This window comes from Vombatus ursinus, unplaced genomic scaffold, assembly GCF_900497805.2.
Source record: "Vombatus ursinus unplaced genomic scaffold, bare-nosed wombat genome assembly UNPS02004577.1, whole genome shotgun sequence".
In the NCBI taxonomy this organism is placed as follows: Eukaryota; Metazoa; Chordata; class Mammalia; order Diprotodontia; family Vombatidae; genus Vombatus; species Vombatus ursinus.
Window position 1 is genome coordinate 3,088,249 of NW_020944355.1, and position 15,523 is coordinate 3,103,771.

Consider the following 15,523-nt stretch of genomic DNA (forward strand, 5'->3'; position numbering starts at 1 on the left):
ATATAAATTATACATATTATATATATATATATATATATTTATACATATTATATTATATGCATATATATATATATATATCCAGGAAGTTATAATATAAAGGGGGAATCCTATTCAAAATTAACTACAAAATGCTTAAACTAACTGGAAATCAATCTACCAAGCTATATTCAAGACCTATACTGATGCAATAACAAAATTTTCCTATCCTGTCCCTCCTCCTCTTCCCTTCTCAGACCCAGATCTCTTGATTATACTATTACATTTTCATTCTTTCCTTGCCTACCTCAGATAAAAAGGTGTGAGGGCAGAAAATAGGATTAGATTCTACAAGAACAACAAAGTCACAGGTAATTTTAAAGAGTTCTATAACAGGATGTGATAGAGGAAAAAGTTAATTTAATTATAACCTTTAATGTTAACTGGATAAATACCATAAATCAAGAGAGCTGCAGAATAGATTAGAAAATAAACCCTAAATAATTTTCTGAATGAAAAATGCACATAAAACATAAAGAGTTACAGTGAGAGACTAGAATAATGCTTCAGCTGAATCCCAAAAAGCAGAAGTTGCAATTATATTTTCGGATAAGACTACAACAATAAAAATAGATACTGGCAAGAGACAAATAAGAAAAGTAAGTCAAGCTTAAAGGCCCTATAATGAAACAATCGTAATAACTACATGTGAACTGATATCCCTCTTTTAGAGCTAGTTAAATTTAATATAAACAGGAAGGCAATTTGGAATCTCAATCAAACACTGGAAAAGTAACTTTGATAGATGTATAAGCAAACTATTAAATGGGAATCTAAAAGAGTGTTCTTACTTTTCAGCATTGCATACAACCTTTACCAAAGAAGAGAATATATGCCATAGCATAAGGAACTCAAATAAATGCAAGAAAGCAACGACATTTAAATATAACCTTTACAAAAGTTAGCAAAATACAAACTCGAATGAGTATGGAAAATGTTGCATAAGATGCAAATGAAAATGAAGACTAAGTAATGATAGTCAAAATAATGAATGGATCAAAGAAGAAATCACTGAAATAATGATTACCTTAAAAAGAATTTTTAAAAAACACATAAAAATTTATGAAATGTAGCTAAAACAATCCATAAAAGAAAATTTCTCTCACTTAGTACTTAAGCACAGAGTCTGGCACATGGTAAAGAAAATGCTGTGGAGGAGCTATGGGGGAAAATGCTTCAGAAATACTAATCTGATATCCGTATACAAGATGAATTCAAGAGGGCAAAAAACTGGAGGCAGAGAGACAAATTAGGAGGCTACTGCCAGCTGGGTGGGAGGTAACAAGGACCTGAATTAGGCTAGTTACAGTATGAATAAGGAACTGATGGGAGAGATGTTATGAAAGTAGAATCAACAGGATTTGTCAAGATTAGACATGAGCATAAGTGAAAGTGAAGAGTCAAGGATGGCTCCTAGGTGAACTTGGGTGAATGGAAGAACAGCAGTGTGTTCAATAGAAAGAGACAAGGGGAGGGGGACAATGACCAAAACTAGAACCCTTTATCAGTTGACTTGTGCTGTCATATTTAAATTTTTTCAGTCTTAACCTGTCACTTCCTGCACCCCCCTCCCTTGCTCATAAAGCTTGAACCACTCATTATTATTACCAGGATAAAATATAAATTATCCTGTTTAGCATTTAGTTGTTCACAATCTAATTCAAACCTATCTTTCCAGTCTGATAACACATAACTTCACCTCAAACAGTCTATATTCCAACCACTGGTCCTATTTTCCTGAAATCAACATTCTATTTCCCATTTCGAGGCTTTCAAACAGGCAAAGTAACCCCCATGCCTGGAATGTTCCTACTCTTCATGTCTACTTGTTGAAATTCCTAGCTCTTTTCAAGGTTTAGCTCAAGTGGCACCTCTTACAAGAGGCCTTTCCTGACTCCCCTAGGTGTTAGGAACTCCCCTAAAAATTACATCTTATTGATGTTACATTTACTCATCTTTGTATATGTGGTTATCTCCCCCTACCCCCACCATAAAAGGCAAGATCCTGAAGAGCAGAAGCTGTTTCGTTTTGTCTTTAAATCCCTAGTGCCCAGCATAGTGCCTGGCACATACTTTAAACACCTAATAAATGCCTGTGGAACTGAATTTCAACTCAGGTCAAGTATAATGGCCAATGTTGGTACAAAGCTATTGAGCTTGAAGTATTATATAGCTTTGCTTTCTGTCAACAGTCAGTATAAACTTGAAAGTGACTTGTACTCTCCAGAGCTATAACACAATTCGGCAATTTTGCTCCACTGTTCTAGGCAAATAAATTCTTTAGGGGTCGAGGTTCTTCTAAGTATTTTGGTATGGAGGGGGGTGGTCTGTTGCAACAAAACAAAATCAACAAAAAACACTTTCTCTCTTACGGAGGACAGTGTTAGAAGATTATCAACAATATTATCATCACACAAAATAATGAAAAATGGTAGGAGGAAAGATGAGTTTGCAGAAAGATTGGCTCATGAACAAATTGAGATCGTAGCAATATCATCAGGGATGAAACCAGGCTTTTAAAGGGTTTCCTAACCTGACCCCTCCCTACATTTCCATTCCTCCTACATCTTACTTTCTTTCACATACTCTGTAACCCAGTGACTTTGGTCTCCCTGCTGTTCCTGACACAAGAAAAGCCATCTCTTGACACCATGCACTTTCACTAACTGTCCCCTACACCTGAAATTTCTTTTCCTCCTCATCCTCGTCTCCTGGCTTCTGTGGTTTCTTCCAAGTCTCAGCTAAAATCTCACCTTCTGCAAGACGCCTTTCCCATTCCTCCTAAATATTAGTGCCTTCCCCATCATATCATCTTGAACTTAACCTCTGTATATCTCACTTGTACACAGTTGACGGCATAGTGTTCCACTTCACCCCTGTGCATTGAACTGGGAATTCCTTGAGAGCTAGACTGTTGTTTTTTTATTTTTGATGTTTTTGCTTTTCTTTATATCCCTAGCATTTGGCAGCGATCCTGGCACATAGTAAGAACTTAATAAATGCTGTTTGATTTGACTTGAGTTGGAAGGAAGACAGCAGACTGATAAAAAATGGAAAATCACTCAACCTTTTCATAATGCATAATTAATACAAAACAACACAAATGTGTTAGAGTTGCAAAAGGATATCTGAGAGATTTTTTACTGCAACAGGAAGGAAATTAGGGAAGGCTTCATGGAAGTATAGGGAGTGGCATTTAAGTTGGATTAGATTTCAATAGGCAAAAATGAGGACGAAGGTATATAATCCAGGTGTTCAGCACAGCATGAACAAAGGTATGGAGGTAATCTTGACTAACATTTACATAGTGCTTTATAGTTTGCAAAGCACTTTACTTATAATACATTATCCCATTTGATCCTAACAAGCCTGTGCAGTAGGTACTATGGGTGTTGTCTCCATTTTACAGATTAGGAAACTGAGGCTTAAAATCGAAAAGACTTGCCCCAAATCAAACAGCTAGTTAGACAACAGAGGCAGGCACCCAAACCAGGTTTTTCCTGACTCCCAGTATGGCATTCTTTTACCATACCATGCTATGGGCATGTATGAGGGTTGGTGAGTTGTCTAGGTGACCTCTGAATCCATGTACAATATGGGCAGGGTAAAAAATGGAAGATGAGATTAGAATGATAGGATGGCATCACATTGGAGAGAAGTTTGAATACTAAGCTATGGACAACGTTTGATATGCAATAGGAAGTCACCAGAGGAACGACATGAATCTGCAAATGTGATGAAGTAGAAAGAACACTGAATTTGGGATAAGCCAATCTGGATTTGGATTGATTCCCACTTTGGATCCCCAGTGGTACCAGCTACGTGACCTTAAACAAGATACTTCATGTCTCTGACCTTCCATTTCCTAAGTTATAAAATACAGGTGTTGGAGAAGATGGTTTCTAAGATCCCTTGCAGCTCTTAAGTCCTATTCTGAAGATTAATCTATTAGTGATTGTGAAACCTGGGATGGGGTGGGGTGGGGAGTGGAAAACTAGAGTCAGGAACAGTGGTTAGGAGGTTAAGTGCAATAGTCAGGTAGGTGCTCATGAGGGCCTACAACAGGACAGAGGCTGCAGGAACAATAAAAAGGTGAACCTATATGACATAGATTGCCAAAGCAGAAAAGACAGAACTGAACAACTTTTTAGATATAAATGGTCCCAGAAAGAGGGGAGAATCAAATATAACCGAGAGATTTTGAGCCTGAGCAACTAGGTAAATAATGGAACGACTGAAAGAAATAAGGAGGTTAGAAGAAAGAACTGTTTTTAGGGGGAAAAGTCATTTCCATTTTGGACACACTGAGTCTGAGGTACCAGCCAGGCATCCAGGTAGGCCACTGAAAATGGGAGCCTGGAGCTTGGGAAACAGATCAGAAATGGAGATAAAGATTTTGAAATAATCTGATTTTCTGAAAAAGAATGTCCTTGAACAATAAAGGATATATATCCCCAGTCTTTGCTACATGTTAAACTCTATGGTGGCAGTAATGAACCTTATGTAAAGATCACGTTGGAGAGATTATGCTAAGTAAAATTTTTCAACTACCTGTAACAGAAATATCCTACAATGTATGATTGGCAAAAATGCTAGTGTGCTATACTGTTATTTCACAGTTGAAAAGTAAAAACAAAATAAGAATTTAGTACATTTTTCTCAACTGCAAAAGTCAACATAATACAGAGAAATGGGTAGCTAAGTTTTTAAAGGAACTCATATAAGCTATGACTTCACAATGAAAATAAGTTACCCATATATCTAATCATGGAACTACTGAAGTACCTCATCATACATGTACAAAAAATGAATTTGGAAGAAAGAAATGATACCTAATTATTTTATTACTCCAGTGGATCCATAATCTCCTCAGTGTGGGCATTCTTTTCAATGCCACAGACTGCAACCTACCATGTTGTCTCAAACGGCATAATTCTTATCCATACTTCCCCCCAAATTATCCAGGAGGTTCAGATTGTCCTAGACTTTTTTGGCAAGGTCCTTTAATAGCATGGAAGCACCAGTGGACCATTTGGATTATCCCTCACTCTCAATACATAACAGTGTTCCTCTTTTTTCGATCACACGTCTTCTAAATATTATCTTTTATGCCATTTTGGGTGAAGGAGTCATGAGTGGCAACGGACTACAAAGCTACATCAACCTTCCATTAATCCCTCCTTCATAAAATACACTAGGGAGAAATTCTGCAGAGTTCTTCATGCTAAAAATTCTCCAAATGATATTTAATTAATGTTAGAAAACAACAACATTTGTGTAACACCTGCCAGTAAATAAAAAGTATCATGGCTATTTAATAACAGAGGAAGTGGAAGTTTAAGAAGATTCAGTGAATTGCACAATGTAACAAGGGAAAATAAGTAGGTGAATTGGGGGTCAAATACATGTCTCAATGCAGCATTCCTTCTACTAAATCCATGCTCAGAACTGCAAAGGTATTGCCAACACAGAGACTTTTGACAGCCAAGAGATATCACAAAATGTTATCATTCCTATTGGGAAATTTCAATTAATTTATAAAACATAAGTTAAAAAAAATGAGATAGCACTATTTTTCCTATTAAGTGCTCCTAGCATTAATTAATCTCTCTACATTTTTTTGGGCATCTTTAAATATTGAATTTATCCGAGCATAATAAATGTGATTTTACTTATGGCAATACATCCTAATGTAAGGAAAGGCTCAGTTAAGAAAATGTTCTTCAAGTCAATGAAGATATATAGAATTTAAAAGCAAAAAAAACCAAAAACAAAACCTGAATACCTATAGCCAAAACAATTCTCATCTGATTATCTTTATTAAAATATAAGGAATGGGAAAGTATCTATTTATTATACTTAATGGATATGAAATTAGAAAAAAAATAAATTGGGAGTTTAACAATGTTCATGCAATTTTTAAAAGATCACTTATAATCGCCCACCATTAAATAGTCTCAAGTCTTATTTTCATCTGCTTACCACATTAGTTTCTTTTTCTATTTTTTATGCATCAGTTAAAATGTAATGAAATTAATCATTTTTATTCTAATTGAATTTAGATATTTTCAACAAAATTGTCACTACCATAAAGTTGAACATTTTACAGTAGCAACTATTCCAGTAACCAAAACTAAACAAGAAAAAAAAGTCAAAGTGGGAAATGAATGCAAATACTCTGTCATTATAAGCAAAGCTATCTATAAACTCCAATAATGCACGGTTTGTCTCCCCCTTCTGGCTTGCACAATTAATTATGCAGAAAACACTGAGTAAACTAAGACTGAAATCCTCCTTGCAAGTTTTCCCTTTATTCAAATAATTAACATGAAACAACTAAGCCATGGAATGCCACAAAACCTACAATCATATCACCAATCTAGGACTACAATATCAGTTAACCAATCCACCCAGGTATACAAGCCAACTCCCAACACCGTCGTGTTTAGCAGTATTTTAGAGATAGCACTATGAAGCTGGCTAGCTAACAATAACATATGCAAACACATTATACTGACAATACATTTTCAAACTAAACAGGAATGGAGTCTCAGTATGACAAGCTCTCCTAACCCAGAGAACCACACAATAGGGAGAAAATTGATTATCAAGTGTTCAAAATTCAAAATGTTGAGAAGCCTGGTAATGCCTAAGTGAAATGCCTGTAATTTTCTCACCTAAATTGAACAAAAATATGACGAGTTATTTAATCCCAGAGTATAGAGGGAAAGCATGGATACGGAATCAGAGGACCAGAGTTGGACACCCTCCTCTGCTACTTACTAACTGTATGACCCTGGAACAAGTCACTTCCCCTCTCCAGATCTCAGTTTCCTCCCCTGTAAAATGAGAGATCTGGACCAGATAGCTTCAGAGAGGTCTTGCAGCTCTAAGTCTCAGATCCAGTGATCCTTCCCCAGACGTAGGGCTGCCTGGAAGTGGTTCAAATGGCCCAGACTGAAACAACCCAAATCCCTCTGCCCATTCCCAAATCAATGTGAGATGCTACACAACTGCTTCGGTGGCAGATACTCCAAGGGTGACTCCATTTAGACCCCTGTACCACAATCTCACATGCTAATCACAAGCAGTTAAAGCCCTGGTTTCTTGAGAGGACACAGAGATGCTTCAGGGAACAAACACATGAGGAGAAACAAGGGGTACCTCTGACAATACTATTTTCAAACCTCAGCTGGGTTTGCTTAAATCTTCCACATGCAGTCAAATTCTCCTTTAAGCACAATCTGATGGTACATGACATAAAAAGGCTTATATTTCCAGCCCCTGGACTATGAGCCAATTAATTTCAACCTGAAATAATGACATCACTGGGGAAGGAATTCTGAGTTTTTCTAGTGTTCTGCTACTAAAAATGCTACTATAAATATTTTATTATATATGGGACCTTTCTTTAGATGGGACCTTTGGTTATTAGCTAACTCTGTTTTGGAGCACATGCTACAATATATCATAAATCATCTCCTCAGGGTTAGGAGATACTGCACTGAAAAGGTTCCACTGGTCCAGTCTCTTCACTCTTCTCCAAATCATCTATCCTATGTGTAAATATTTGCACGGAGAGATTGTACCATCTCTCATTGTAACCTATTTCATCTGTGTCAAATCCTGTTTTTTATTAATCCCCTAAAACAGCTTTGTCAATGTTACCCTGAGGTGATATAACAATCTTTAACTCACTTCAAAGCCCACTGGCAAACATCTAGACCAAATAAAATGTGGCTGGCCTCTACTACGCCCCAGAGGAATCCCTGGGCCTTCCTCTGTGGTCTTGCTATAGCTCCAGTCCTTCTCCCATTTGTATCAAATCTTCCCCAACCTTCCCCAATCATTCCAGCCCACAGTGATGGTTCTCTCTTCTAATCCTACACTCACTACTTAATGAGGTATCCCATTATACTGCAGATTCTCCTTCTTTTTAACTCCTACCTTGTCCTGCCTTATGGAGCCAAAGAGACATTAAATAATCCTAGTTATATGTGCAAAGCATGTGCTAGGAGCTTAGGGGATACAAAGATAGTTAAGCAACAAAGTACAAATGTAGCGCTACAGGAATTCAGAGGAAGAAGACCTGACTTCTGGCCAAAGTGACGTAGCAAGGCTTCGTGGAAGAGCTGGCATATGGGCTTAGATTAGAAAGACAAGTAGGATTCCAACAGCCAGAAGAGCACTGTAGGCAGAAGAAAGCAGAGGAGCAGAGGTAATACACTAATACATTGTTGATGAGCCGTGAATTGGTCCAACTGTTGTGTAGACCGATTTGGAACTGTGCAATAAAAAAACACTAAACCGTTCATGCCCTTTTACCCAGCAATGCCACTACTAGGAATATACTCAATGGAAGTCAAACACAAAAATAAACACCCCATATATACCAAAATATTTATAGTGATGATTTTTATGGTAGCAGAAAAAATGGAAACCAAACGGGTGCTCATCAATAAGGAAAGAGCTAAACAAATTGAGAATTAAATGGAATATTACTGTGTCATAAGAAAGGACAAATCGAGGAAGACAGAGAGATAAGAGGAGACTTAATTGCATTCATCCAACATGAAGAAAAGAAGAATCAGGAGAATGAGATACACAATAAATAAAACAAGAGACATCATTAAAAGGCAGCCCGACTCACATTAACTGCAATGACCAACATGCACCTTAAGAAAGTGGATGAAGAAACATCAACTCCCCTCCCATTAAAGAGGGGGGTGACCATGGGATTGAAGTGGTGTATGTGTTATCACTGATTTATACTTTGTTGGTCAATTTTGCTTAACTGTCAGTTTAGTGTTTTGTTTTGTTACAATGGCTGACTATTTTGGGAGTGGAGGATGTAAGGAACTGACCATGGTACTAAACACATTTTTTTTTTTTTACTTACTCTGAGTAAAAAAACAACTGCAGCAGAGTGGCAGCAGTGGGAGAGGAAATAGAGGAATGACCGTGACATGCAGTGCCAAGGCAGAATCTGTACAAGGGGCAACAGGTTGGATGGCAAAGAGTCCAAGATGTTTCTGAAATCTCAATGTGGCTTCTGATATCATTAATGAACTGAAACTGCTCCCTCCAAAATTTTCAAGAATTTCTTAATTGCCAAATCCGGGGCTGATCACACATGACCCAAGCAATGACTGATAAAAATGAATCCAAACATTCTTTGAACATACCTAGAGGGGACAACAAATTGTAATGATAATAATAATATGTTAGGGGCAGCTAGGTGGCGCAGTGGATAGACTACCAGCCCTGGGGTCAGGAGGATACGAGTTCAAATGTGACCTCAGACATATTACACTTACTAGCTGTGTGACCCTGGGCAAGTCACTTAACCCCAACTGCCAAGCAAAAAACAATAATAACAACAACAATAATGTTTGCAAAGCACTTTATACATACTGTATTTCATTTTGTCCTCACAACAACTCTAGGAGGTAGGTGCTATTATTACTCCGATTTAAAAGATCAGGAAACTGAGGCAGACAGAGGTTAAGTGATTTGCCCAAGAAGGTCACACAGCTTAGTAAGTGTGAAAGGCTAAATCTGAACTCAGGTCTTCCTGACTCCAGGCCCTTCAGAATCCATCAAATTAAATGTAAATTAGGTGTTCTAGGGTGTTTGGAGGGATGTTGGGGGGTGTCTTAGAAAAAGTTCTGACTATACATTTTTCCACTGCATATATTCATATCAGATCTAGACAACACATTTTGATTTATCTTATCTTCCAAATAATAAGGTTGTAAAAAAAATTGTCAGAATTTATATAAATTATGACTTAGTATGGTTTACTATTAGCAAGTTTAATTAAATTTTATACAAACTGAATTTATAGATTTTTTTTACATTCAAAACATATTTCATTTATTTGGGGGATAAAGAAACAAAAAACAATTCAGGTGCTCTAGGTAGTAAAACTAGTAGAGTTCTTGAGATGTAAAACATATCAGCATTTGGTTTTCCAATGGACTATCATATTCAAAGAGGGCTAAGCCACAGCTAAATGAATGTACATTTGATATTCCAGCCTGAGGCCAGATAGCCATACCTAACCCTATGGGGATTTTGTTTCAACACCAGAGAACATTTAGGAATGCAAGCAGTCACAGACTTAGGGAAGTGTTGTGTTCTGAAACATCACATATAAGCTCACTATGTGAAGCTTGTACTCATAGGAAGCCATGATCAATATTATAAATGGCAGTCAGTTTCTGAGACTCCAAAAGCTCATGATATATAATGGAACTGACCGACAGTTTGGGTACTGTACTAATAGCCATCAAACATGACAAATAACCAGAGGCCATGTCAAAGAATGCTCCAAATCACTAAGAATAGAAGAGATGCAAATTAAAACCACTTTAAACTCTTATCTCCCACCTCCAAAGGAAGGCAGAGGGGGAGAAAAGGCTGAGGACAGCAGGTTTCTCAGCAGCTCCAGCAGCAGCACTAGAAGAGGGAAGAGAAAGAGTCCTGGGCAGCAGATCCTCAGGAGAAAACTCAAGTGGCCACAGGAGGAAGAGCAACCAAAGGACCACAAGATCATAGACTTAGAGCCAGAAAAGCCCTATGACACGCCCTAGTCTAACCCCATCCCTGTACAGATCCAGGAAGGAGAACCAGAAAGGTTAAATAACTTGGCCAAGGTGGCGCATGAAGTGAGCAGCAGAGCTAGGATGGAAATCTAGGGCCTCTGGTTCCAAGGAGCAAAACTGGGTGGTGCTACAGTGACTAGTGTGCTGGGCCTGGAATCAGGTGGACCGGAGTTCAAATCTGGCCTCAGACACTTATTACCTGTATGACCCTGGGCAAGTCACTTAACCCTCTCTGCCTCAGTTTCTTCATCTGTAAAATGAGCTAGAGAAGGAAATGGCAAACCACTTTAGAATCTTTGCCAAAAAAGAACCCAAATGGGGTAATGATGAGTTGCACAAGACTGAAACCCCTTCCACTGCTCTAAGGGAATACTCAACTGCCAAACTCATTGAGCCTTCCTAATTAGTGAGACGCACCATGGGTGAGTTCAGTAAGAGTTTAGAAAAAAAAAGCCAGAGATACAAGACTTCCCAGCCCTGCCCTGCCCCACCCAACAGCACCTGAGACATCTTTGTAGCATATCACTAACATATTGATATCAAAGTGATCCTAAAATCATAGATCAGATTCCGGAAAGAACCTTAGAGATCAGCTAATCCAAGCCCCTCATTTTACAGATAAGAAAACAGGCCTAGAGAGGATGAATGACTTGCCCAAGGTCTCAGAGAGCCAGGATCTGAACGCGGATCCTGTGACTCCACTGTCAGGATTTTTTCCACATGCTCATCCTTCCTGGAGGACGGGAAAAGACCAAAGCCAGAACTGAGAGAAGACCCAAAGAATAAATTGGAAAAGCCAGTGGTCTGACCAAGCCCAGCATTGGTAGGTGGTGGCATAGATGGTGTTAAGGAGCATCCCCTGTCCTGCTTCCTTAGCTACTGGATATACAAAGATATACAAATCATTCTGTACGAAGTTCCCGTGATAAGGACACTTAAGATATAACAGAGAGAGCACAAAACTATAAGTCAGGCAAGACCTGAGTCCAAATCACTCCATTACTCACCAAACTTTATGTGTTTAGTGGCAAGTTATCTGACTTTACTGAGTCTCCATTTTCTCATCTATAAAATGGGGGTGGGTGATATTTATAGTAAGAACCTTACAGAGATTTTGGGAGGATTAAACAGAAAAGTATGTCAAAGGTTCTATATATTCCCGCTATTTTTATTACTTTTCACCAGTATCTGACTCAAATTTGTGCATTAGTCAAGTGCCTTAAAATGGAGGATGGGTCTTCCTACCATCCTATTTTGTCAAGTACTATCCTTCACTGATGCTTCACTAAGTTCTCCGTACCTTCTGTGGAATAGAAGTAATATGTATACTATCAGGTCAAATTAGGAAAGTAAAAGTCTTTATGATTGGCTCTTAATACCAATATGGATGACTCTTGGCATGGTACACAGTGGTAAATAACCACTGCATTAGAAAGTTGCACTTAAAAACTTCTGACTGTTCAAGCTGGAAGGGACCTTAAAAAGCATCTTATCCCAACCCTTCATTTTACTGTTTTTGGTAATTTTTTTTATTTTAAATTTAAATACAAAAGAAGAAAAGAAAAAAGAAGCAAACTTAAATACTTAAAGTTAAATACAAAATAAGAAAAAAACCACTGCCATGTACACAGCAGAACATAAGAGAGGATTCAAAATACAAAGCAATAAATTTCCATTTCAAGAAAGCCTATACAATAAATACTACACGTTGTATTCAGAGCTGTCCATCTTTTCTTTATTTCCTTGTAGATTTTATTTTGTTCTCTGCTGTGCACTTTTTACTTTGTTCTTTTTTTCCCCTTCCTCTCCCTCTAAAGAAGGCTACAATTAAGCTCTGAGAGGTAAGTTATATATGTATGTGTGTATGTACACAAATATATATACACATACACATCCATATACTTACATACATATAGGTATAATAGATATTTATCATCATACTCATATATAGACATACACATTTATATGCATTTATGAAACACCATATTATACTTATTTGTTCTCTGTTTCTCTGAGGGTGGAAAGCATCTTCCTTCATAAGTCCATGCCTGTCGCTGTTTTTCTAAATCCACCAATTCATCATTTCCTACCCCACAGCAATATTCCGACCTTATACTGTTGACCCTTCATTTCATAAATAAGAAAACTGAGCCAGAGAATGGAGTCACAAAAATAATTAATGCCATAGCCAGGAAGAGAATCAGAGTCTTGGAGTAGCTTGTCTACCCTAATTCTGACTGCACAATAGTACTCAACTAAGCATGGTGAATAAATCAAAGGGCAACCCCCTCACCCCACTCCCACAAGCAGAGCTCTTGAGTAAGGTGTGTCTATGAGCACCAGTGGAACACAGGGAAGAGCTGAAGCAGCTCAATAACCCCATGCTGTGAAACACATTGTCAGGGGGATCCGCAGGACTGACAAGGTTACACTCATCTTTGAAAATGTGAATTCAACTTAGTTAAAACCAGGACAGCAGAATCATATTCTATTTTTTAAAGTATTTAAATAATAAAGAGTTTAATGAGATTCAAAACTGCACATGGAAAAACACTTCCTCTCAATGTTTCTTTCATTACTTTGGTGAGAAACAAGCAAAAAAAAAAGATCTAAGCAAATCAAACACTATAATCAACTATATATTATATGTTTATATATGTATATATATGATACACACACACACACTTTTTATATGCTCAATTCTCGAAAATACAAATATAATTCTGGGGCAGGTGAGGGGGGAGAACAATATATTATTTGTACTCACCATAACTTTACTTCCAACTATCTGCATACAGTTGTCAACAGAGAGTGATTATGGTGTAAGAAAAAAAAACAAAAAACAAATAGCAACAATATTAGCAACAAGAAGCTTTTCACAAAATTAGTTAAGTGTTTAGTAAATTAGTAAATACCTAGTACTACTTGTTATATAGTTTAGAAATAATATCTGATTAGAAATGGAAACACAACAACACTATCACCATCTTAAAAAAAAACCAAGATGTTTTGAGATTACCCACTCAGAATATCCAGTCAAATAAGAGATTAGTATTATTTTAGACTGAATAGTTTTGAAAGCTTACTCTAAGAGGGTTCATAATTCTAATGTAAAGTAATAAAAGACATGAAAGTAAAGGTGAGCATTAAATATTTTTAAAATTCAGTTATAATCCAAGTGAATACTAAGGAATAGAATAATTTTAGAGACAGAATTTTTTCTCTTTATTATGACAAGCATATAGTTAATATTGAGATGTTCAATTTTTAAACATGAATGCTGCTTTTGAAATTCCAGTAAGTAATTTAAGAAGTGGCCTTTGGATTTAAATCTTAAATATTTACTTAAATCAAACTGTAAAAAACACTCATTTTTTAAAGGTAAAACCCACAAAAAAAGACATGTCACTTTTACTACTCTAGTTTTCTACGTAATTATTTTATATGTCATGAAAGATTACTATATATTGGATGAAGACAAACAAAAATGGTATCCAAGCCCACTCTTTAACATCCCACACATTCATCCTGATGAAATAAGCAATTCCAAAAACCTCGGCTGGGCTTTTACTTGAATAGGGACTGAGGGACACAGTTCAAGTTCCTCAGACATTAACTCTGTAAAAGGAAGTTAAGCGATAACCATGACTAGCATTTTCAACCACAAATCCAACTAGAAGCAAACAGCTCAGTTGGAGGATTCACAAAAATGGCAGAGTGGTTGGAATGGCCAGACACACTGGTGTCCTCCCGTTCACCACTTCTGCTCTGCGATGGGAAGCCCACTCTACACAGGCCCTGATACCACCCCCAATGCCAGAATTGCACTCTTTCCAAGGACTTTACTTGAACTGAGCTGCTCCTTCAGAGCTGCCTATGCCAAGCTTCTCACATCCCCAAAGTCAGCTGCTCAGTAATGGTCTTCTAGCCATTTAGAAGATTTGGGGGCCCTTGCCACCAAGTGGTAGGAGCTGGTAGGAATGGCATCTATTTTATAGAGGCTGGGCTTGTTTCCCTTTAAGAGGACTAGGAGGCCATCCTCAGGATTTGGTTGGTACATGAGACTAAGGCTCAAGCCACTGGCATGGCTTCCTTGTGAGGGATAAAAAGCCCAGCCGACGGGGAGTTAGCGGCCCTGATGTTCAGCAGAAATTCCACTGCCTTATGGGATGTCTTTCATATCCAGCATAGCCACTGTGGCAAGTGTGGGGGCAGGAGAGAGTCTAATTCACCAAAATCAATGTTGTATCCTTATTAATACTTTTTATGGTTAAGTGAGCTTCTCTTTGTTAAATATTTTATCACCTACAAATGTCTCATTGTGTTCCAAACCCAAGCCTGAAAGCATGGGACTGGCCTGAGTTAAACCTGGCCCAGACCAGAAAGAAAATGGGCAAATTTATATTGAAAAGATGGCAAAGGGTACTAAATTTAAGATAAATATTTTTGCAGTTATCACTTTTGAAAAAAATCAAGTTTCATACTTGGCAGAATGAAATTCCAGATTAGAAGACTTCATAATTCCAAAGTACAAAGAAAAGGGGTAATCTAATGTTTTTTGTGAAATATGAGCATTAGCACTACTGACCTATCTCCAAAAAGAGACTAGGAATCTCAGAAAGACCACTTTAAGTATTCAGTCAACATATAATTATTTGAATGAATAAAAGATACCCTGATACTATCAACAAATTTGTCCATGGAAAGTTATTTTACTTAAATGATGATTTCACCTCAGTGAGAAAGAAAGAAAGAAAGAAAGAAAGAGAAAGAAAGAAAGAAAGAAAGAAAGAAAGAAAGAAAGAAAGAAAGAAAGAAAGAAAGGAAGAAAGAAAGGAAGAAAGAAAGAAAGAAAGAAAGAAAGAAGGAAGGAAGGAAGG

At 37.3% G+C, this 15,523-nt stretch overlaps 1 protein-coding gene across 1 annotated transcript in view; it reads right to left on the bottom strand.

Moving 5' to 3' along the window:
* DIAPH2 (diaphanous related formin 2) overlaps window positions 1–15,523 on the bottom strand; it is a 770,217-nt gene that overhangs the window by 728,454 nt on the left and 26,240 nt on the right. Inside the window, exon 5 of the mRNA XM_027838327.1 lies at window positions 13,411–13,431. Coding sequence (XP_027694128.1) covers window positions 13,411–13,431 — 21 coding nt within the window. The remainder of the gene's footprint in view (window positions 1–13,410; window positions 13,432–15,523) is intronic.